Source organism: Musa acuminata, chromosome BXJ1-3 (genome assembly GCF_036884655.1).
Source record: "Musa acuminata AAA Group cultivar baxijiao chromosome BXJ1-3, Cavendish_Baxijiao_AAA, whole genome shotgun sequence".
Taxonomy (NCBI): domain Eukaryota; kingdom Viridiplantae; phylum Streptophyta; class Magnoliopsida; order Zingiberales; family Musaceae; genus Musa; species Musa acuminata.
Genome location: NC_088329.1, coordinates 37390931 through 37413172, shown reverse-complemented (window position 1 = coordinate 37413172; position 22242 = coordinate 37390931). Strand labels below are relative to the sequence as shown.

Sequence of the window (22242 nt, the reverse complement as noted above, 5' to 3'; positions counted from 1 at the left end):
GAGCAAAAGAACAGGTGAGATGCAAGTCTGAGACTTGAAAACTTTATTCTGATGATAAATATAGGATCCTATGGTTCTGTTGATGGAAGGAGGAGCAGGAATAACCTACTTTGTCAAAGAGGGTGAGGAGGATCTTTGACCACCTTGAAGTCCCAACAAGTTTATTACTTTTATGTCTCTGAGAGCTTGCATGATGACTCTGCAAGGGGTGAGAAGGGTGTGAGGATCTCTGACCACTTTGGATTAAATCAAGTGTCATTGCTTTTGTGACAATGAGAGCTTCAACCATGCAGAGCAAAGAGTCAATCTCCAGCTGGTGTTACAATAAGGAATACAAGTGAATGATGACAGTCCTCACAGGAATCCAACAAGCTTGGAAGCTGACAGTTTGATGATTGCTGCCAGAAGAAACAACCCAAAGAATGTGCTGCTGTTTCCTTCAGTTCTCCCTTTAACAAGAGGTAAGTGTTTATATAAATATTAATTTTTTGTGATATTTATTGCAAAATGGAGTTAAAAGCTTTGGTGAAAAAAAGGAGCAAAATTTCATATTTGTCCATGCAACGTCAGTGATTTTTTGTATTTATCCATCTAATATATACATTTAGAATCAAATGACAGTCCTTTGTTGAGATATTAAGACATCACCTTATAGTTAACTGAGCTTATAATTTTCTATCTTTTTAATTAAAACAAGATGGTTATTATGTTAAAGCATCAATAGAAACTAACATTCATCTATGTGAAAATGTACATTAAATTATATATCAATTTTGACCACTATATATATATATATATATTGTACATCAATCAGTGTCCTCCCACTTTATAAAATGACAATTGACCTTTTCAAAATTCAAGATTAATTCCACAATATCTTCAGCTGTGATTCCAAAAAAAGCCTCACAGTCTCATTTAAAACAATTTTCTAAAACACATTTAAATGGTTTCTCCTCTCAATTCACCCAATGTTTATCCCTTTCACAGGTCTTATATTACTTGATATTTTGCACGATATATTTGCACATGAATGAGATTTATTATTATTATTATTATTATTATTAATTTGATTGTTGCAGTTCCTAACACTCGATTGCCATCTTTTGTTAGCTCAGCCAATTGGGGACATCTTATGCATAATAAAATAATTTCTTCTTTAAATATTAATAATGAAAAAATGATTATCCTAAAACAAATTAAAAGTGATTATGAGTTTTTGTTTTGTGATTAACTTTTTCTATAAGCATATAAGACGTTAATTGCATTAATACTGTATTAATCTATAAATGCGAGATTGCTGAATATAGAATTTGTATTTTTATTTTTTTGGAAAGGAGAAAATTACTTCATTAAATCATCCCTGTGATGGTACAATCTCCAAGTACAAACTAAGATTGTGGATAACCACATTTAGATTTCGTCTAATGTGATAAAATATCACATGATCGAGCAACATAGAATTTGTCTTTGAAAGTTGAATTTTAGGATGAATAGATTTCTCGGAAAGCAATTTACTAGTTGAATAAATAATAATAATATGGATATAATGATAACAGCCGTGATATGATAATGATTGATGGTGATGGCGAAAGAGAGATTCGTTGGAGACGTGATGATGTGATGTCTTTTAGGGTGATATCGACAGCAGATCTTTAGGTCGCACAATACTTCCTATGGGCGCGGTTTGATATGGTGTGGCGGCGTCACTCCACACCTTTACAAGCTCACTCCTGTCCTCGCGCACACACACACACAACCGAGAGAGAGAGAGAGAGAGAGAGAGAGAGAGGGAGAGAGATCGGCAGGGTTTCGATCGAAGAAGAGGAGGAGGGGAGAATGGGATCGGGATCTTTTCTTAAGGTGGTCGCCAAAAACTTCGACGTTCTCGCGGGGTATGAGCGGAACGCCCTCACCAAATCTTACCTTGTTCTAGTTGGAATCCGTTGAAAGTTGTGATTCTTTGGAGGATTCTTTTGGTGATTTCTGGAGATCTTCTCCTTGTATTTCGTTTCATTGATTTCGAAGCTCCCGTATCCATTTCCTTATGTAAATTCCCTTCGTCTGCGTACTGTTTTGCCTTGTGCTTTTGCTTCGCAAAGATTGGATTTTTCCTCAAGTGACTTGGAGAATCTTGTGGAGTATGCTAATTTGTTTTTGGTTGATTATATGAATTGTAACATAGTAATAGGAAAAATTGTAATTTATGACGGGGACACTTTTGTGCCGTCCGGTTGTCCAATTCTTTCTCCCATTGCCTGCCTCCTTAGTAGGAAATTGTTAGTGTTCTGTAACCTAATTGTTTGTAGTTCCACGTTTCTTGTGGTGGTATATAGTCAGCAAATCATGGGCATAATTTTTAGGTTAGCAATCGAAAATGTAGTACCCAACCACGGATTGTCTCCAAATTGTATATATTACCTGCTTCGTTTCTATTATGACATCATTGTAACTTAAGTGTGCAATAGAACGTGAACTTCTTTCTGATCCTTGAAGGATTCGTACATCAGTCAGAAACTTTCTCATCTAATTCATCCCAGAATCTATTGGGAATTTCCCAACTAAGATCTCGCAAGATATTTTCTTGGCTTTGCTTTTTGTTCCACTGTATTATGCTTTGAAGTTTTCCATGAATTGATTGAATAACTTTACTTTCTTTAGTTCTTTGATATTTTATCCTTCATGAATTTCCCAGAATCTTTCTGAAAGATGTTTTCTTGGCTTTGCTTTTTGTTCCACTGTATATGCTTGGAAGTCTTTCATCGAATTGCTTTAGTTATTTGATATTTTATCCTTATTCTGTTACTACACCAAATTCATGATCTTCCAGGTGACGTAAAAGAAGTTCTATATCACAAATTCTAATTACACTTATATACAAATTGAAGATGATAATTTTTTTGTCAAACCATCAATTTTTCAGAGACATTATGCTTCGGTGCTTGTAACTCAAATGTTTCATATATTAGAGTGGCTCTTTGGTTGTTTAATGTGCTGCAATATCCTTGCAATTTTATGATCTTATGTATTTATGTATTTATATAGAACTTAACTAAACATATAACTTTTTACATATCTTAATAGTGGCAAGAGATCCACTTAGCCGACCCCAAATAGTTGGGACTTACAGCTTTGTTGTTGTTGTATGTATTTATGTAGATTTTTTCTTTGAATACTAACAGTTGTTCACTTTATATTTCGTTTCATAATTATTGCTTTACCTCCATGTTTGGGTTTGAAGATTTTCTCTATCTCTAGAGCCACTTGTCTTTTTTTTTTTGCATTACTTTGAACAACCCTCTGGAATCCGTTTCTAGGACATGAATGGAAATTCATATCATGTACTTGGACAAGCCAATGACCATTCAGAGCCTATTATGCATTTAAAATAGGCTGAGGAAGTAACCTTATAACTCTAGCTAGCCAGGAAATACCAAATTAATGCTTGAGAGACAAGCCTGTTGGTGCAAAATTGGGATGGAGATGTTCATTCTTGTTGTTTTATCTCCTGTCTAATTTACACTGATGGTTTGAGCTCTTTATTGTACATTGATTCTTTGTGTCAGGTTGAGGTCAGCATTGGTCCCCACAACGGATCTTGTCATTTTGTCACTGCTAAGCTTCTTTCCATGTTTAGGTGCACTTTGGAAGTTTGCTTCTAGGCTTATTGCTTGCATGAGCTTAAGCTACAATCTACTGTATATATTTCTTCATCCCAACTAGCGTCTTAAGGATGTCCTCTATATTTTCCTTGTGAGGATTGTAATTTAGAGAATTGTCATTAGTCATCAAGTTGTCCACCATTTGTTAAGATTCTTTGAAATCTTCTTTAGAGTTTTTGTTTTTAATTCATTGAGTTGTTGATTGTATTGGAAATACTCAACCTGTTATAAACCAATGTCCATGATCTTAATGTGATATGATATTATATTTCATTAGATTTTTATTAGGCAGTGATCTGATGATAGTCTGAGTTGGACTCATTCTGCTTGATAAACAAGAGATATTAGTTTCAGTTTTTAGGTTTCAATCTTTCTCATTTATAGAGTCTAACTTATGTGCATATGAGATTAAATTATTTCAACTATGACTAGTTTTAGTTCTAGTTTGTAGAAAACTTATTTGTGACCTAAGCATGATATTTTAGTGTGACACATGGGAATAAAGGGAAGAAAAATTAGACACAAGAATCAATTAATTGGGTCTATAAAAAGATTATGATCTTAGTCAAAACAAGTGCTAAAGCATGTAATGTCTTGAACTCTTGATGTAAAACTTATTTGTCATCCATAATTATGAAGTATTTTATTCAACACAAGAATAAAAATTAGTATTAGACTTGTCATATATAAGCAGAAATTGTCCTTTCTCTGGTGAAGAGCCTACAGAATGTGATCCCTTGTCAAATTGAAATTGCATTCATGGTTGAGTTTTGAACAACAAAATTTGGTTTTTTTGTATCAGCTGCCGGAATGATATCATTTTATTTATGATGCAGGGAAAGCATATGTGATTTGATAATGCAGATACCAATATTGGATATTGTTACATGTAAATGTAAAGCAAGATTTAATAAGTAATGTTGAATTAGATGTCTTATTAAATCATTTGAGCAAAATTAAATGGGAAGAACATTCATGGTATCCAATATGTTGGGTCCAATATCAGGGCCATATCTTTTTAGTATCTTCAGAATTTTCTTGTGACTTGTGACACTAGAAACTAATGTCAAATCTTCTAGTCAAGGAATTGTATTTGTTGTTGACATGTCGTGTTTAATGCAATGGTTACTTGTTCTTCATATTTCTTTTAGATTTTTTTTCTGTTTTGGTTAAAAAACATTTTGTGCTGTTCCAGTATTCTATGTTCTAAAAGCTTTTCTTATGATTCTGGTTTGCAGGCCAGTAGTCACTCTTGTGTATCCATTGTAAGTGGCTTTTATGACTTGATAGTCATTTATAAATCTTCTAAATTATTTTTGATTCTCAGTAAAAATGCACTGGTGTTGGACCTTGACAGATATGCATCCGTTAAAGCAATAGAAACCAAATCTTCTGCTGATGACCAACAGTGGCTGACTTATTGGGTGTTGTACTCATTCATGACTCTGTTTGAGCTTACTTTTGCAAAAGTTTTAGAATGGTTAGTTATTTTCTTTTTTTCTGCTAAGTTGACATACCAAAATTTTCCTAGCTTGTTTCTCTTTGCTTTGCCATTCATTTTGGTGGTTGAACTTTCTAATCAGATACTATGACTTTCATGCTGATTCATTTAAACCTGTTAAAGATACAAAGAGAGAAGTTATTTTACAAAGTCAGAAGTTATTTTGTCTTTCTCTCAAAATGATGACAATTCTATTTATGTGCATTTGTAATACATTGAATGGAAAATCTTGAATTGCAGAAAATTCAAATTGCACAACAGGTAAAATTCAAAACATTTCTAGTTCCTGTGCTTTTATGGAGAACAGTTAGCATATGGCAGAGCAACGAGCTAACCAAGATTATAAATTATTACAACAAAAATGTTAACTATGTGTATGCTTGAGACAGAATGTTTAGGATATTGATCTGTATGTACATTTTGGCAATTAGCACATTACATGCAGCTTTACTGCTCTCTTTTGCTTTTATACGAGCATATTGGCGATTTTCCCTTGATTTGGTGAAATGTCATTGCCTAGTCTTTTAATAGTCAAGTTAATATGTCCTACTTCTCATTATGTTGATTACTCCTTAGTCCTTATTTCACAAAATTAGACTGATTCATGTGGCTTGTATGATTTATTTGAATTCTGATCATTTCTGTTATTTTTTCTGACTGCAAATTTCATGGGTGTATCAGTTCTTTCCTGCTTGAATCTGCTTCATGCAAGACAATAGCTTATAATTTCATCTCTGTTGCAAAACATCCATATTTGGTGTAGGCTTCCCATTTGGTCGTATGCAAAACTGATGTTCAGCTGTTGGTTGGTCTTGCCATATTTCAATGGTGCTGCATATGTTTATCAACATTTTGTGAGGCCATTATTTGTGAACCACCAGACAGTAAACATCTGGTATATCCCACGAAAGGAGGACTTATTCAGTAAACCAGATGATATATTGTCAGCTGCAAAGAGATATATCGAAGAGAATGGACCAAAAGCATTTGAGAAGCTAATAAGCAAGGTTTGCCTGATATATAACATTATCAAAGTGTTCATTTTCCCCATTTGTTTTGCTGGAGAAAAGTAGCAATGTGTCATTATTGTATATCTGATAATGCATTTTTATTGCTATATTGTTCGTGGATCTATGTTGAGAACAATTTTATATATATATATATATATATATATATATATATATATATATATATATATATATATATATATATATTCATTTTCAATTTGAAAAGGGATCTTGATCCAGCAACTAGCCATATTCATCATAACTACAGATTCAAATTTCAAACCATGTGTTTCTGTTACCATATTCAGTTGATCTCACTTCTTTTTTATAATCCTTGAGCAAGGCTCCAATATAACTTGTGTAATATGAGATATAATACTTTTGTCCTGACTTCCTCTAATTTCGTTGTGTCAAATTCTGCATCTTGCTTCAAAAGGAAGGAATATTGCTACCTTGTTGAATACAAAATTTAGTCTGGCACTTCTCTTGGCATAAGATTTTTAGCATTGGTAAGACAACAGAATTCTGTTCCTGGACTTATGTTGTGTAACTCTTTTTGGGTAAATTGCATTTTCCCTACCCATGTTTTGGGACATTTGTAATTGTTCATCTGCATTCATGCTGTATCACTTTGCCCCTGGGTTTTTCTCTGATTGCTTCCATACATTTTTAGTGCTGCTACATGTCACAAAAGGATGAAGATGCCCTCATGAGATCACCTTTTTGCAAGGGCAGTGTCATCTTTTTTGATGTGGGGTTAGTAATGGAAATCCCAGTAAACAAGTAGAGTAAAACCTATGGGTCAAAGTGATACAAATCAAGATGCAGGTTGACAATATGAAATCATCCAAACCACGGGATGGAAAAGTGCAACTTGTTCTTATTTTTCCTCTTGAGGATTCTTTTACTCATGTTGTTGCTTGCAGTGTCTTGTTTCATTGAATTAGCTATGGAATTTTTCTTTCTAAATAAAATTTATCATTTTCCTTTGTTATGAGAAAGAACAGTAGTGAATTATCCTTCCTCACGAGCTCAAGAATACTGTAGGCACCAAATCTCTCCTTGCAGTCCGAAAGAACACCTAAAGCTCGTCGTACAATTTTGGAGGAGGTGCAAGCTCAAAGAGAATCTCATTCCGAAAGAGACTCTAAATCTTGGAGTGAAAATTGTACAATCTTTGATGGAGATTATAGATACTGAAAATTGTGTCTGACCCCAGTAGGTGGAGGTAAGTCAACCACATCTCTTTGTACTTTGCATCATTTTTCATTTCTTCTCAGCAAAAAATAATCTCAGAGGAAACAAATGACCATCCAGTGTTTGCAGTTATCTCACATGTTCCTGTGATGAGAAAAGGCTTGTGGATTAAGCTAAGGTGGGGCATCAGTTGCCAGGTTCTAGTGGAGTGACCGATAGTCTTGTTGCATTTTCTGCTTGATTAGTCTGTATCGGTGGTTGTGTTTAGTTTCTGCTTGTTGTAGATACCTTTCGCGGTGTGGGTTTGCTAGTAAACTAGGATACACTCTATTTCACTGACTCAAATTTGTTGTACTTGCTCACATTTTTCTCCAAGTGGATTCTTCCTGGTATTTGTCTTTGTGAAGCCAGATTTCTATGTAGAGACCGAAGGTTATATTTCTCTATGGAATCTGATCCCCTGTATATTTATTTTTATCTGTTGTTTAATCAATATTTATGCGACATACTTGCATGTGAGAGGAGATGTTAAAGCTTTTTTTTTTTAATTATTATTTTTCTAATATTTTAAGCCTTTGGAACTTGTGATTATTATTATTTCAAGGTAGGTCATGAGTTCAAATCCTTTATTTGTTTTGTTTATCATCTCCTTCAGCCTCTATGATTCCATCCATCAGCTCAGGGCAACAGCTTGTAAGGTTCAGATGCCCATTGCAACTGAGCTCCACAAGCTACCATTATCATCATCATCTTCATACCTTGACAACAAACGAGATCATTTGTGGATCAGCACTGTTTCAATGAAGAAATCATGATCCCTTCAACCAGAGGGATGGGATGCTGTTGCTGGAACTTGTTTCTTGGGTCCTGAAGCAGAGCTTTCTTCTCCTTCAGGAGCAGCAGCAGCCCGGAAATGTAGTGGGCATCCTCCGGGGACTGATCTTGAAACCATTACACTCTTGATGAAGAGGATTGGAGCTCTAAGGAGACTTGATCCTGCGTTCTAAACGACATTCATATGCTTGATGATTCAGTGCCGTTTCCTTCTGTTCGGGATCATCATTGTTTGTTTGTTCTTTTATCAATCTCCTCCTCCTCGATTTATTGGTCGAGATTTTACTAAAAATATTATTCGATAAATATTTAAAAGAGGACACATTGTCGAAGAGTTGGATAACATAAACTAAATTTAACCCACAACTTAATAATTTAAAACTATTTTCCCATTCACAATAGAATGCTTTCGACAGACGATTGATCGATATTTTCAATTTTCACATATGTATTGCTATCTTTTTGTTGCTTGTCAGCTAAAGCTGAAAGCAAAACCAATGATGATATCTTTTTCAATAAGAAATTTTTATTACATTAAACGACATACAAAACGCTAACACATGATCTCAAACTTGAGACCAATATCTCACTCATCACTAGAATGTCTCAACAAATACATAATATCACCATATGTTAAACTATAATTTCGATACCACGGAGAAACACATGGACAGCTTGCTCGACCAATATCTATTATAATACAAAGCATATCAATCCTAGTCCATCTACTCTTGCTAGCTTCAGTTATAAAAAACAGAGCAGATGGGTATTTACACCTGTAAGTACTCTCTATAATAATTTCTGTATTAATTCTTGTGTCATTACCGAAGTAATTCATCCAAAGACAGCATTTCTTCGAGGCCGTCGTACCTGTCCATAAAGCTGGTTAGTTCAATCCGTGGTCACCTTGATGCATCTGCAGTAAAAGTATCTTTTCGGTCTGCAAGAAGAAAGATGTAAGTGAATGGTATCCTCTTAAGTTGGTCCCCATCCTTGAGATTGCTCTCATTTGAACAACTGGTGATCATTAGGAGTCTCTGCAACCTTCCCATTCTTCATTAACTTTGTCATATCCTTCCTGCAATCCATCAAGTTCTTGTTTTTGTTTATGTAAAACCAAGATCTAGATACGCATACATGGATTCAAGGATGTGCACATAGATATGTTGACATCTTCAAGAACTTGTTGGTAATGGGCACAGCCAGTTGATCCGGATGGAAGCAGCAGAATCATTTTCGTGAAGCGATCAAAGGGTTAATGGATCGAAGAGTGGCAGAAGTATGGAACACTTTTGAAGACAGCTTGATCATGGCGATGGGAGACACCACTGACAAGTAGATCGGAACATGCTAAAGTATTGAATGAACCTACCTAGTAAAACTGCAAAAACAAGGAGACTACTGAGATCAAGGATCTAGGAAAAGTACTAGTGTATGTAAAGAGAACAGATGCACAGTGCCTCTGTTTTTATTGAAGATAAATAATCTACATTACTTGAAGAAAACCATATTAACTAAAGTAACATATGATATCCATGATTCAGGATGTGATAGATAGTGCACCATTCTGAATTCACAAATTCAAGTTAAAAGAAGTTTTCAATGTTCTCGTTTCTATTTAACATAATACACCAATTGGAAAACATACTATAATTATGAGGCATGTGATAATAAAGAAAGGAATACATATACAACACCGTTCTGTTAAACTTCAGAGTAACCTTTCTGTTAAAGAGTTCATTGCATGGGCATAAAAAATGGATCGAAAAGAAATGATATAGTTGCCTCTATCGTGAACTTCTTTATTAGTCCATTGGCCATAGTTTAATGATCAATTTAATTGACTAGATAAATTAGATCTCAAAAATCTTTTTCCACATCAATCAAGGTACATATACAACACCGTACAAAATCCAAAAAGAAAAGAAAGGAGAAAAAAGAAATATCCACTATTCCGTATACACCTATCAAATAGATAGACTCCTATTCTCAAACTAACCACGACCATAAGCCTCAGTGCTACACCAAACTCAGAGCATAATCTAACAGTATCTTACCACAAATCGTTGACTGATTAGTGATTTACATTTTACAATGCATGACCTAAATCATGGAATATTTACTATTGTACTGATAAAAAAGCAATATTCCAAAAATCCTAAGGAAGCATAGGGAAAGAAAATAAAAATAAATGTATTCAGTCGATGGCTTGTATTTACCTTCGGGTTGGCTATTCTTGTAAATCAACCACACATCCTTGTTCATATATGCTTCTATGTACATTTATATGTATGTAAAAATGTGTTCCAGACTCCAAATATAACATATTTTGTTGTAAGAGATCTAAAATAAGTCTATCATCATCATATCAACTTTTGGGACTAGTAACGTTCTAACTACGAATGCGATCCTTACTCAAGGTCATATTCACACTCAAACAACTTAAAGGTAATAAATCAAAATAAGATCTGTAGAAATTCATGGGGTTGAAGTAGAATTTTTGAAAACCGACAACATCCAAACAGATGATTGACTGTCCACTTACCCGCTATGATGGTAAGAAACTACAACTATGGCAAATTCTGGATCTTGATCAGGGTTGGAAGTCTAATCTATACAATTTTCACTAAACATTAAGGTAAACTAAGATTTTCTTTTGAATCACTACATTCCGCCATAGCTTAAAAGCTAGTAAAGATCATAAAAGACATCAGCAAAATGTTGGAAAACAATAGACAAGCAACATATTACATGTTGGAATGCCTTAAAGTTCAACATTTATGCTGTAAAAAATTGACAGAGTTATTAAAATGTAAAAAAGGCAGAATGTGATTTTCAACTGCAACAAACACAGATTCCAATAGTACCAAAGGTATTCTACATACGTAATTCTGTGAGAAAGATGTGTTTAAAATTCAAATTTCAAGATAGGGGACATGGATAGCAACTAAATATCTGCTGACTGGAACTAATGAGATTTGTATTACTCCTGACAAGTGATATAAGTGAAAAATGTAATTCTAGCAAATCATTAAACAAGCATCTTATTCAATGCTATGAAAGAAGAAACCCTATAGAAAACTGCCATCTTATTCAAAAAGGAAGAAAAACTATGATTAAGAAGGAATATTCAAGTATTATAAGAAAAACTTAAACACTGAATCTAAGCAACACATACAAGACAGTAGCTTTCTGGGTAATTGGAGTATCCAGCTGTTAATTCCTGCTACAATAATACATCCAATTATGACCTTCTATTTTGATGACCTCAAGTATTATAGCATATCCAAATTTTTTGTAACTGTGCAAACACCTCTGAATTTTTTTTTAATAACATAGGCGCATCAATAATTATCAGACGCAAGTTCTCATCCATGAGGTCAATCATAAATAAGAATGCCATGCATTATGTGCCTGAATTCTCTTTTATTTGTGCCCTCAAAAGACATGAGTTACATCATCATGATCATCATCAGCCTGCATACCCGGCCCGTTGGTCCCCAACACTTTCCTTGGCTTTGGTGAGAGCCCCTTTGCCACCATCTCCTCATCGTATTTCCGAGCCATGTCAACCATCCCCTTCTGCAATAATGCATCAATCAATGCATTATAAGCAAATGCATCCGGGCTACAGCCATGCTCCAACATTGAGTTCCAAATCATAAACACCGGCCTGAGAAACCCCCACCTTCCAAACTTGCTCATCAGCATCACATAGGTATCCATCTTCGGCCGGCAACCACTCCTTATCATCTTATCAAACAGCCCAAGAATCTCCTGTGGCCTACTCAGATTCTGAAAGAAGCAGTGGTAAGTCATCGCATTTGGCTCACAACCCTTTTTCCTCATCTGATCAACAAAAGCATACCCCTCCCTGAACCTCCCCTCCTGGCACAGCAACTTTATGATCGTGTTGAAGGTCGCAACGTTAGGCTTGCAACCAGAATCAAGCATCTCCCTGTACATTCTAACTGAGAAATCGACACCTTGTGAAAGCCCAATCGCCTGGATAACTGTGTTATACGCAACGACGTCTAAAAGGAACCCTTTTTTCTTCATCTCTTTGTATAATTTGACAGCCTTCCACGGTTTCCCAGCCTTGGAGAGGATATCCATGTAGATGGAGTATGAATGGAGGTCCTTCTCCACCCTTTTCCGATCCATCTCCTCCCAGAACTCGCGGCACTTGCTCCACCATCCCATCTTGAGCCATCCCCGGAGGAGGAGATTGTAAGTCTTGGTGTCGGGTGGGAAAGGCGGCGTTTTGGAACGGAGGCAGATCTCCTCGGCCTCGGCCGCATGGCGGTGGTCGCAGAGGGCATCGACGAGGAGGTGGAAGGTAACACGATCACGGAGGCCGTGTTGGGCGGCGGCGCGGTCGAAGGCGGTAAGGGCATCGTCAACGAGGTGCGCGGCGGCAAGGCGGTTGAAAAGGGCGCGGAACGAGGGGCGGAGGAGGTCGGGAGGGGAGAGGGGGTGAGAGGAGAGGAGGCTCCAAGCGAGGGGGAACTCGAAGTGCTTGCCGAGGATATCGATGGTCCGGGAAAGAGCGGCGGCAGTGTGGGTCGGGCCGCCCGCGGCGGCGGCGGCCGAGGACCAGTGGAAGAAATCGAGGGCCCGCTGCCAGTCACTGGCGTAGCTAGTGAGGGTTTCTAAGATGGTATCAAGGTCGAGAGTGGTAGATGGATCAGCCGCGGGGAAGGCGGAAGGGAGGTGGACAGAGGCGGCGGCGGTTGAAGAGGTGGAAGAAGAGGAGAAGAGGCGGTAGAGTTGATGGGAAGGTGGGAAACGCATAATGTTACGGCGTCTTCGATGCGCCGTCTTGACCTACTCCGAGTTGTGATATAACTCGTCGTCGTTTCGGCAAAACGAGCAAACGGACTAATTACGTATTAACTTGCGTTACAACACCTCGATGTAATATTACCTTTATTGTTATACATCTTAGTATTTTAATTTTTTTTACTTAAAAAATACATATTAATATTTTTTATATTTATAAAAATAAAATATCTAAATTTATTTATCCTAACATTATCGATTTTATCAATAAAAATATAAAAAAAATAATATTTCAATTGATAATGACAGATGACATCGATAGCGACGGACAATAATATTACTGGGGTCCATGAATGGTTATTATGAATGATGAGAGCGATGACGAAAGATGACGGTTGCTATGTATTTGCATCAACACTGATGCAGTTTGTCGAGTAATCCTTCGGCCTGCATCTGTTTTGACATTGAAACAGTTATTAAGCGATTGAAAAGATTATCGATGCAAATGTTGAGTAACGTCACTCTGTATCTGTATCGATATCGATGCAATTGTCAAATGACATTGCTCGGTATTTACATCGGTGGCTCTTTCGTCGCTCGACAACTATCGACACTGAGACAAATGCAGAGTGATGAAAAGCCGCTCGACAATTACGTCGATGTTGACACAAATACAAAGTAATCCTCATATCTCATCATCACTTCCTCATTCACAATAATCATCTGTAGCTCTTCACGGTGTTACTGTACCACCATTGACTTAACGCTGTCCATCATCACCAACTGAAATGTTACCCTATTAAAGATAACTGGTCAATTTATAATTAGTGTTCTCGAAGAACAAAGAGACGACCTAAGGCATGAGTCTGCCATGTTATGTGATGCGTCTTTTAGTATTTGCTTCCGAAAGAAGAAGTTGGATCAGAATATTTTGACGATGAATTTAATGCATATAAAATAAAAAAAAAGTTGCTTGTATCTTGTGACAAAGCACCAATTTGGAAAGAATCTGCAAATAATGATTTTAATTAATTTTATTCGAGCTTCAAATTGTTTAGTACCCAATTCTAATGCTTCAAGCTGTAAGTAAAATTTACCATGGATCATATGGTTTACAAGAAAAATATAAATTCTCTCTCAGATGTACTCATGCAATTACCGGCATAGGTTTAGAGGCCTTTGCGAAACACTTATAGTTTCTTGTACATCAAGTAGAGGAATTCGAATCACAAACTTTCATTGTGCCCTGACATTATAATGATCACACAGTTCAAAGTGCTGATGAATTGGCAAATTTAGGTTTCCCTGAATCGGAAGAAGATAACCAAAACTATATCCACCTAAAAGGTCATCCGGTGAGAGGTCAATGGAACATTTTACTTTGTCTAATTTGAAGAAATGTGATGCCATATTAGAAACATGATCTGCTTCAGTACATGAGCTGCTGCTTGGTCGGATTACGGTGATGACAACAACTACTGGTTCCCAATTGCAAGAACTGATCTGTAGCAACTGCTGTGATACCGATGAAAGAATGATTCCTTATCTGCCATTTCCATCAAGATAATATCGGACTCCAATACAAATAGGCTCTTCAGTAGATGAGGCTTCGTTTTTAGTCTCCAGGAGAGGCATTCATCTCTGCATTAATGGACAGAAGCAAGCACAGAAGACTGTCACAAGTCCTTTTCCCAAGCATCAGATTCTAACATCTACCTTCTTTTTTTTTTTTTGTTCAACTGGTGCTGGATGCAGTGTCTTCATCATTGGTATTTAAATCAGAGATTTGGTCAACTGAGCTGCTACAAGAATCAACGAAACAATTCTCAGCACAGATACCTGATTCAGTGACCTGAGTGAAAGATCTTTCTTCGGAACTAGGGTGGGTGGTTCTGTTATACTTATTTCCCCTCCATGCAACAATTTGCTCCTTGTCAAAAGTCACAAGGACGCAAGGAACCAAGTCCTGCATCACAATTCCAGCAAGCAATTAAAATTGCAAGCAAACGATAACCTTTTTTTTCAATAATGGGCCTAAAACCTTAAACCAGAGGGAAAAAATGCTCATCTGTATCAAATATTAGCTAATAATTAAGGAGATTAGAAATAAAAGTGAGCACGAAGGATTTTAGTATAATGCATTTTGGAATGGGAGATTCCTTACAGATACAAGATAAATATAAACATTCACACTAGCATCACTGTCAAAAACAAAGCATTCTTGCAACTCTATTATGTATCTCATCCAGAAGGTGAAAATTGATTAGTACAATACATATTAGTCCTCAATCTTGATCCTTACCTCATGTATCATGTTCTTCCAAGTAACTAGACACCAGTTTCTTACAGCATATTAAATTAATGAATGTGAATCAAATGAATTGAAACTAAGCTGATTTAGTGCCTCTTGACTATGCCTCCTTACGATGGGCTCAAGGCACATTTAGGCAAATACATAAAAACACATGAGAACATCCAACTTCTCCCATGAACATAAAATTGGGAGATGGAAGTCCAGCAGAATATGGATCACCAAATGATGAGTTGCCATTGAACTAGATAGTACAAAATAAGATACTCCTTTCATTTTTAATCTAATCTAGTTCTTAGAAACCAAAAATTGTTGATTCAGAAAATAGAAATTCAAAAAGGTTTTCAATTGCACACTACCCTCTTGTGGATGTCATAAGTCCAAGGCCACAGTTCTATGAACTTAAGAAGCTAACCTGGCAATCCTATAATGCCAATTCAGTCCTTACTGATCATACAGCTGATGCCGCAGATAATCCAAAAATTTATATACCCCAAGGTAGAAAATCTAATCTGACAGGTAGATCTACCTATACAAACAAAGGAGAACTATGAACGCACAAGCTAGGCTAATAAGGAAGTTAATTAGTTAATGGTATGCGGTACAACAAGATTAAGAATTTTCTCTTTTAAAACCAATTAGAGCCATTATTTTAATTAGTAATGTTGACCCCAATAGAGCTCAATGACAAGAAAGCATCCACATACCCATACCTATTATTGTTGGGGATTACTACTCGCTGTAGTGATCACAGTTTAAAGTACTGGTATAACTAAGCACCAGCAATGGATCATACAGCTCAAAGACTGATCTGTATTGTGTTTTCATTTTTCCAGAATTACTGGCCAATACAAGTCCGCATGCCACTCAATATCTGAGTTCCACACCTGTCCAATAAGTTATTTCGAAAGGTGTCAAATCAATATAAACTCCATGGCAGTGATCAGGACATGTCGCTCGACGGGCATCAATCATAAATGCTATTAACGAGGATATCATGATATCATAAATGCAACACAAAATCCTCTTCTCTGAGGATATCATGATATCATAAATGAACTTTGAGGATGTCATGGCATTATAAATGAATTTTGTTCAGGCTAACATGACAAGTTTTATAGACAACATTCTAACAAGACTTACAGTATATTACATAACATGTTTCTGTTAAATGTTTGAAAAAAATTGACTGAGATTGTTTTGTCCTTACCCGGAGCTTAACACCAATCTTTTTGTAATCACTTTTTTCGAGGCCCTTGCAATCTATACGAACTAGTTCATCAGTTAAAAAAGCATCACGGACCATTGGTACAAGACTAGCATAATATCCATTCTTCGCTGCAAAAATGCAAAAAATAAGAAACACAAATTAACAGTATGCAAGAGATAGTAGCCTTGCAAGATGCATCACCAAGCTTTGTTAAGGCAGGAACAGCAAGACCTCGCTTCCTCATTTCCTTTGTTTCCCCAATAGTTAATCCTTCGATCACTGTTTTAATCAGCCTAGGATATATCGGTTCATGAGGTTTCCACAACATTAATGGAATTCTAGGCCGTTTTTTAGCATTGTAACGTCTTCCTCGGTACAATAGGATCTGTCCACCATGGCGGTGTATGATCAACCCACCAGTCTTTTCCTGAAGCCATCGACCAAATATTTCAGAGAAAATATCCAGAAAGCAGAAAAAAACATACATGAAGAATAGACTCGATGGATACACAGCACTGTATAAAGTAGGACATAGTGGTTTAGAAGTCGTCCATCTTAAGTATTTGTTTCAAACTAAAATGGAAGGGCAGTTGATTAAATGAATAATTTGAACATACGACTTCTTAGCTTTACCCATGATTGGGGCCCTTAGGATATTAGCCAACAAAAAGAGGAAGCGAAATCTAATAACATTCCAAAAACATATATGATTTATCTGGGAAGAACTTAGTCACATCATCCACAGTGCAAACTTAAAGAAAGGCATTGATTTATGGTAATATTATCTCTACTTTGATGGCATTATGCCATTTAATTCCAAATGAAATATTTGCTATAGTGAATAAACCAAATATTTCTGAAACATTGATCAGCAAAGTTTATGATATCACAATCTAAACAAGGTAGGTTTGTGCTCTACTGACAAGGGCATAGTGGTCGATTTTAGCTTTAAAAAGTTTAGATACTGCTTCCATGTTGTGCTCTCAACTTGGAACAAAAATTTAGGTCTGAGTTACTTAACAAAAGTGAAACACTATCATATGATAAGGAAGTGACTAAGTCATTTATTGTTGCAAAATAAATTACCTAATTTTCTGTATAACCATTCTTTCAACACATCATTTTACAACCAAGAAAACAAAAATGCATAGCAACTTTCAAATTAGCATTTAAAAGTAGGCCTCATATTTGCATCTCCAGTTGCAATCAGCTAAGACATGGTGTCTAAAAGATACAGCCACCAGATGTAACTAAAATCTACACCTTGGGCCTTCATCACCATATTTACACACTCAGTATTGGCACTTGGGCACTAGAGCCGCAAGGAAAGGGAGAAGAGGGAGGAAGGTACCGCTAGAGGGGAGGGCTGCTGAACACCGCCAATTATTGACAGGGAGGAGGAAAGACACTGGCTGATAACCGGTCGTGATCTGGGTTGGGTTTTATTGCCAAAAAGGGGTCGTGGGGGCAGTCACACGGGGGGCAAGAAGATTTAGGTTTAGGTTTTAAATTGGACTAAATAAAATCAAACCAAGTGGTTTGAACCTAAGTCAAGTCAGGATCTGATTCAATTCTCAAATTGATTTGATGGGCGCTTGGGCTGCCCGACGCCCTACACAAGGCTCGCCTAGGTGGCCCCCAAGCCCAAGGGCCTTACCTAGGTCATCTTGAGGTACTCAAGCCTTGCCTCACCAGAGTGCCCAATGACTTCAATGGTCACTCTATACAAATTATTTCATCAATTTAGCAATTTACAAACAAAACCTATACTCACCATTGTATAATCAAAGATGTTTTATGCTCTTCACCTTTTCCAAATTATTGTTTTGCATTTTATATAATTTGCAAGAAAAAAATTGGTCCTCTGTAAATGGGTGCCTTGACATCTAGTTGGATGGTATCACATATAATCATGTCTCGATGACTTGTTAACAAAAGTCCGAGAATATCTCTATTTGACAAAAAGCCTTGCAGAATGATTGACAAAACAAACATGTAAATGCTCCATTTGTAAATGTCATATGTTTATTATTGTATGCACCATACCTTCTCTAAGAAGGAAAAGCTGGAAAAATCTATTAGAAAACAATTTCTTTGTGTATATTCAGGAAACATAATATATGTGGACAAGGAAAGTTGCTGGCGTAAATAGTTGATCAAAATGACAAAACTAGAGTCTATCACATATGTCACATACTTTGACCATGGTAGCTGCAAGAATAATATAAGCAAAAAATATACCTCAAGTTGGGTGCAAACATTTTCCATATCAACAGTCGGCACACCAAGACACTTAATCCTAATGGCCTCAGCATTCTTCCAATTATTATGAATGTCATTCAACATGTTGTGTGTAAGGCCATCTCTCCCTATAGAAGAAACTTTGTTAAGTAAAAACCCCATAAAGGCATAAATAATAATCATCCAGAGTAAAATAATATATCTCACACCATAGGTGGACAAAGAGGTAATTAGAGATGGCAACCCATGCATAGCTAGATCATATATTAGATGAAAGACAAACTAATAGTTTAGAAGAATTTATAGTAGTATATATAGGTCATTAACCAAACTTTTCAGATGCAGGAAATGTAAATTAGGAGTAAATTAGACACTTTCTTAATTTCCTATATTATAAGGCATTGCAAATTTGTTTGCTAATATGCAAAACTAATTCTAAATTGTTAAGAATAAGTGTTTGAATTATTTTTTCTTGTAATTGTTTGCGAATAAATTTTCAACCATGAATATTCAATCTAGCCTTAGTTAAGATAAAATTGCATAGATAATTCCTCTTGCGGCTACAAGTTCCATGTTGGTGTTCCTAACTTTCAGATGCACCAACAATAACAATTGTTCTTAATCAAGGATGAACTGCATTACATATCATACTAGAAACCAAGAATAGAAAATTCTTTCACAGCACATTAATTTCAGTTTAAAGCATCAATTACTTGTTTATATTAATCATTTTCTGAAATTCAACTTAATACAAAACGGACCTTCCTAACAACCTTTAGGAATGAATAACAGAATTTTTCAGCCTTATTCTTCCTAACTGAGTTCTACAGATGCACTTCCAGCAATAATTCAAAATAAATCAAATATATGATACAAAGATACCAATATTTAGATTCTTTAGGACAACAGCTTCCATCATGAAATTCCTTATGACCTTCTTAGTTGTGGATGATTTAGATCCTGAAATCAACTTCTCATTGATCATGGTCACCAAAGGGATTAATGATAAGTTCTCTTATTTAGTTTCTCTAATTACCAAAGATTTAGTTGCCAGGTTGACAAATCAACTTGTCTAGAAAGGCCTGCCAACAATAAAAGGGGACTACATAAAAATCAGATTAAAACTATGAAGGATAATTAAAATATTTCAAAATCACTTAAAATAGACAGAAAAAAGAGCAAAGAAAAATTTTCAGTGAACAATAAGAAGTATGTAAGGTGAACATTCAAGCACTGATAAAAATATTTTTCAGCTGATCTTTTCTGATAAATATATAAGTTTTCAATTTTCTTTTTTTTTCTTTGGGATTTCTTATATTCTAAATTTTAAATTATGTTCTTTTCCATATCTGAATCTTCAATTTAATCCAGTTGATGTTAATTGTATTGCCAAATTACCAATCCTGATTTTCTGTCTAGACAAAGAAACACTCAGCATCACTCATATGCTCATCCTCTACTATGCTCCATGATGATAACTCCTACAATCAAGTGGTCTCATTTTGCAGTTAATGAAAAACAAATCTGTAAATTATTAAAGGAAGATTATTTCTAAACGTAGCCTGAATGGAGGAAATATAATTTCATTCAGATGATATCATAAACCATTGAATCAAATTGCACATGATACCGGTGCGGATGTTATGCCATCTTTCAATGCTACATGTGGACCACCACTCACCTGCACAGGCAAAACCAGATCTTACAGTTGAGGTAGGGCAAGCCCTTTTCAATCAATCATGTTGCTTATCATGGACGTGGCTTGAGGCCAAAATTGGACAGAATGGGTGAAACTGATATGAGCATTTCTCAATCAAAGCTCAGTTGATCTCAGTCAATTCAATCAAGATACCAATTTCTTATCAATTATTGACTGCATTGACTTATTTCCAACCAGTTTCTATAATTCAACTAAAGCTTATCCTGATAAATAAAAAAGAATCAGATGCCAGTCATTTCTGAAAACCATAATCAAAAGCCTTTCCTATTCTCAATACGCTAGTAATCACTACATCATACAGATTCTTATTCATGTTGTAGCACCTACTAACTACTCCTTTCTTATATGAAATCCACTGAAAATTTTCCTGCCTCTATGGTCAATCCCTTGACATAGAACAAACAAACACATTCTATAGATGATGATGCATATCTTAACTCCCACATTCTATAAATTATCATCACTTTTTATCACTGTTCATAACATACAGTAACCTAGTAACAGGCTAATAAAACCAAGAAATGGGAAAGATACAAGCATTTCATGAACCATCCCTATATTGCTCCTGATTAAGAACAGCAATTGATTTACATACACCAGACTTTGTACTACATGTACAGGCATATGATTCTGGCAAGGTCATCTCTGAATGCAAATCATCGGCTAGTATCAAGACTAGTACTATCTAAGCAAAGGCCACAAGCGTGTAACAAAATTTAAGCTTCTTTATACCACGGAACAATATCGCAAAGCAGATGGCCTAAGACAAAAAATGAAGCGTAGTAAGAACTACTACCGAGGTTAACTTGCCGTTTAGTCCGATTCTTCTGGTACTTCTCGACCAGAAATGCTCTCTCGGCCGGGGAAAGCGGCTTCCCAAGAATCTTCGTTCTCATCTGTTTCGCCTTCTCCAAATCCACAGTCTCCGGCCCATCCCCATCGACGGACCTCACGGTAGGGTCGACGGCGGGGGCAGAGAAGCCAGTCCAAATCCTGTCAAGGCGACCAGGGCCGAATGGCGAGTACTTAGGCTCGCGAAGCCCGATGGGCTTAACGTTCGGGCTGCCCTCCGTGTAGCTGAAGCGGAAGTCGAAAGGAAGGTCGGAGTGGACCGGCTCCTGGCCGACGCGGTCGAGCGATGACGGCGGCCGGTAGGGCACCTTGGTCTTCTTCTTCTTGTTGTCGTTTTTGGCCTCGGCCTGGTGGCCCGAGCTAGGGTTACGATTGTGCGGGCGGAGGGAGGGAGGCGGAACGAAGCCGTAGCGATCGAGGAGGCGGGGAGAGAGGCTAGGAAGCGAGGAGAAGAGAAGGCGGCGGGCGACGTGAAGCGCGGCGAGGGTTCGGTTCCGGTGGGTGATCGGATCGGAAATCATGGGTATGATCAAGGCCAGGGTTTTGGGGTTTTCGCCGTAAGAGGTTGTGGGAACGAGGCAGGCGAAGACCGCATATAAATAAAATGGTTTTACGTATCTATCCGGTCGGAGTTTCAAAATAACATATTTACCTCTTTAAATATTAATCTTTTTAGTGTGTATACCTTTTTAATTTACTGAACATAAAAAATTAATTTTTTTGTTCCTTTAATTTATTATTTGATCTTACATGTTTTTAATAATTTTTAAGAAAATTTTGATACATATTAATTGGGTTTCAAAATTTTTATTGATTAAAAAATGCAGAGGATTAATTATAATGATATATTTTTATTTTTTAAAAGTTTTGCAAGGTATATGTAAGCTTAAATTTATAGTAGAGACAAATATTATGTAGGGGTATATAT

At 36.4% G+C, this 22242-nt stretch overlaps 3 protein-coding genes across 7 annotated transcripts; 1 reads left to right on the top strand and 2 right to left on the bottom strand.

Moving 5' to 3' along the window:
- The first annotated feature begins 1741 nt into the window (after positions 1–1741).
- LOC135627620 (HVA22-like protein a) lies at positions 1742–7810 on the top strand. 4 transcript variants are annotated; one of them, XM_065133765.1, is made up of 6 exons: positions 1742–1892; positions 4898–4924; positions 5017–5139; positions 5924–6167; positions 7215–7395; positions 7494–7810. In XM_065133765.1, the coding sequence occupies exons 1-5, from the start codon at positions 1837–1839 to the stop codon at positions 7365–7367; spliced, it is 603 nt and encodes a 200-aa protein (XP_064989837.1). In that variant the 5' UTR covers positions 1742–1836; the 3' UTR covers positions 7368–7395; positions 7494–7810. The 4 variants fall into 4 exon arrangements, with proteins under 4 accessions (XP_064989837.1, XP_064989830.1, XP_064989824.1 ...); XM_065133758.1 differs by having other exon boundaries at positions 1743–1892; positions 7485–7810; XM_065133752.1 differs by lacking the exon at positions 4898–4924 and having other exon boundaries at positions 1747–1892; positions 4987–5139.
- A 936-nt stretch (positions 7811–8746) lies between these two features.
- LOC135627610 (pentatricopeptide repeat-containing protein At1g80550, mitochondrial-like) lies at positions 8747–13028 on the bottom strand. Its single transcript, XM_065133738.1, has 2 exons — positions 11377–13028; positions 8747–9579 (listed from the first exon to the last, which is right to left on the bottom strand). Exon 1 carries the CDS (start codon positions 12990–12992, stop codon positions 11637–11639), a length of 1356 nt encoding a protein of 451 aa, XP_064989810.1. The 5' UTR covers positions 12993–13028; the 3' UTR covers positions 8747–9579; positions 11377–11636.
- A 1164-nt stretch (positions 13029–14192) lies between these two features.
- On the bottom strand, positions 14193–21893 carry LOC135627575 (CRS2-associated factor 1, mitochondrial-like). Of its 2 annotated transcripts, XM_065133705.1 has the most exons (6): positions 21259–21893; positions 18743–18870; positions 16703–16928; positions 16502–16629; positions 14820–14946; positions 14193–14621 (listed from the first exon to the last, which is right to left on the bottom strand). In XM_065133705.1, exons 1-6 carry the CDS (start codon positions 21833–21835, stop codon positions 14596–14598), a joined length of 1212 nt encoding a protein of 403 aa, XP_064989777.1. In that variant the 5' UTR covers positions 21836–21893; the 3' UTR covers positions 14193–14595. The 2 variants fall into 2 exon arrangements, with proteins under 2 accessions (XP_064989777.1, XP_064989772.1); XM_065133700.1 differs by having other exon boundaries at positions 14193–14946.
- Positions 21894–22242: the final 349 nt, after the last annotated feature.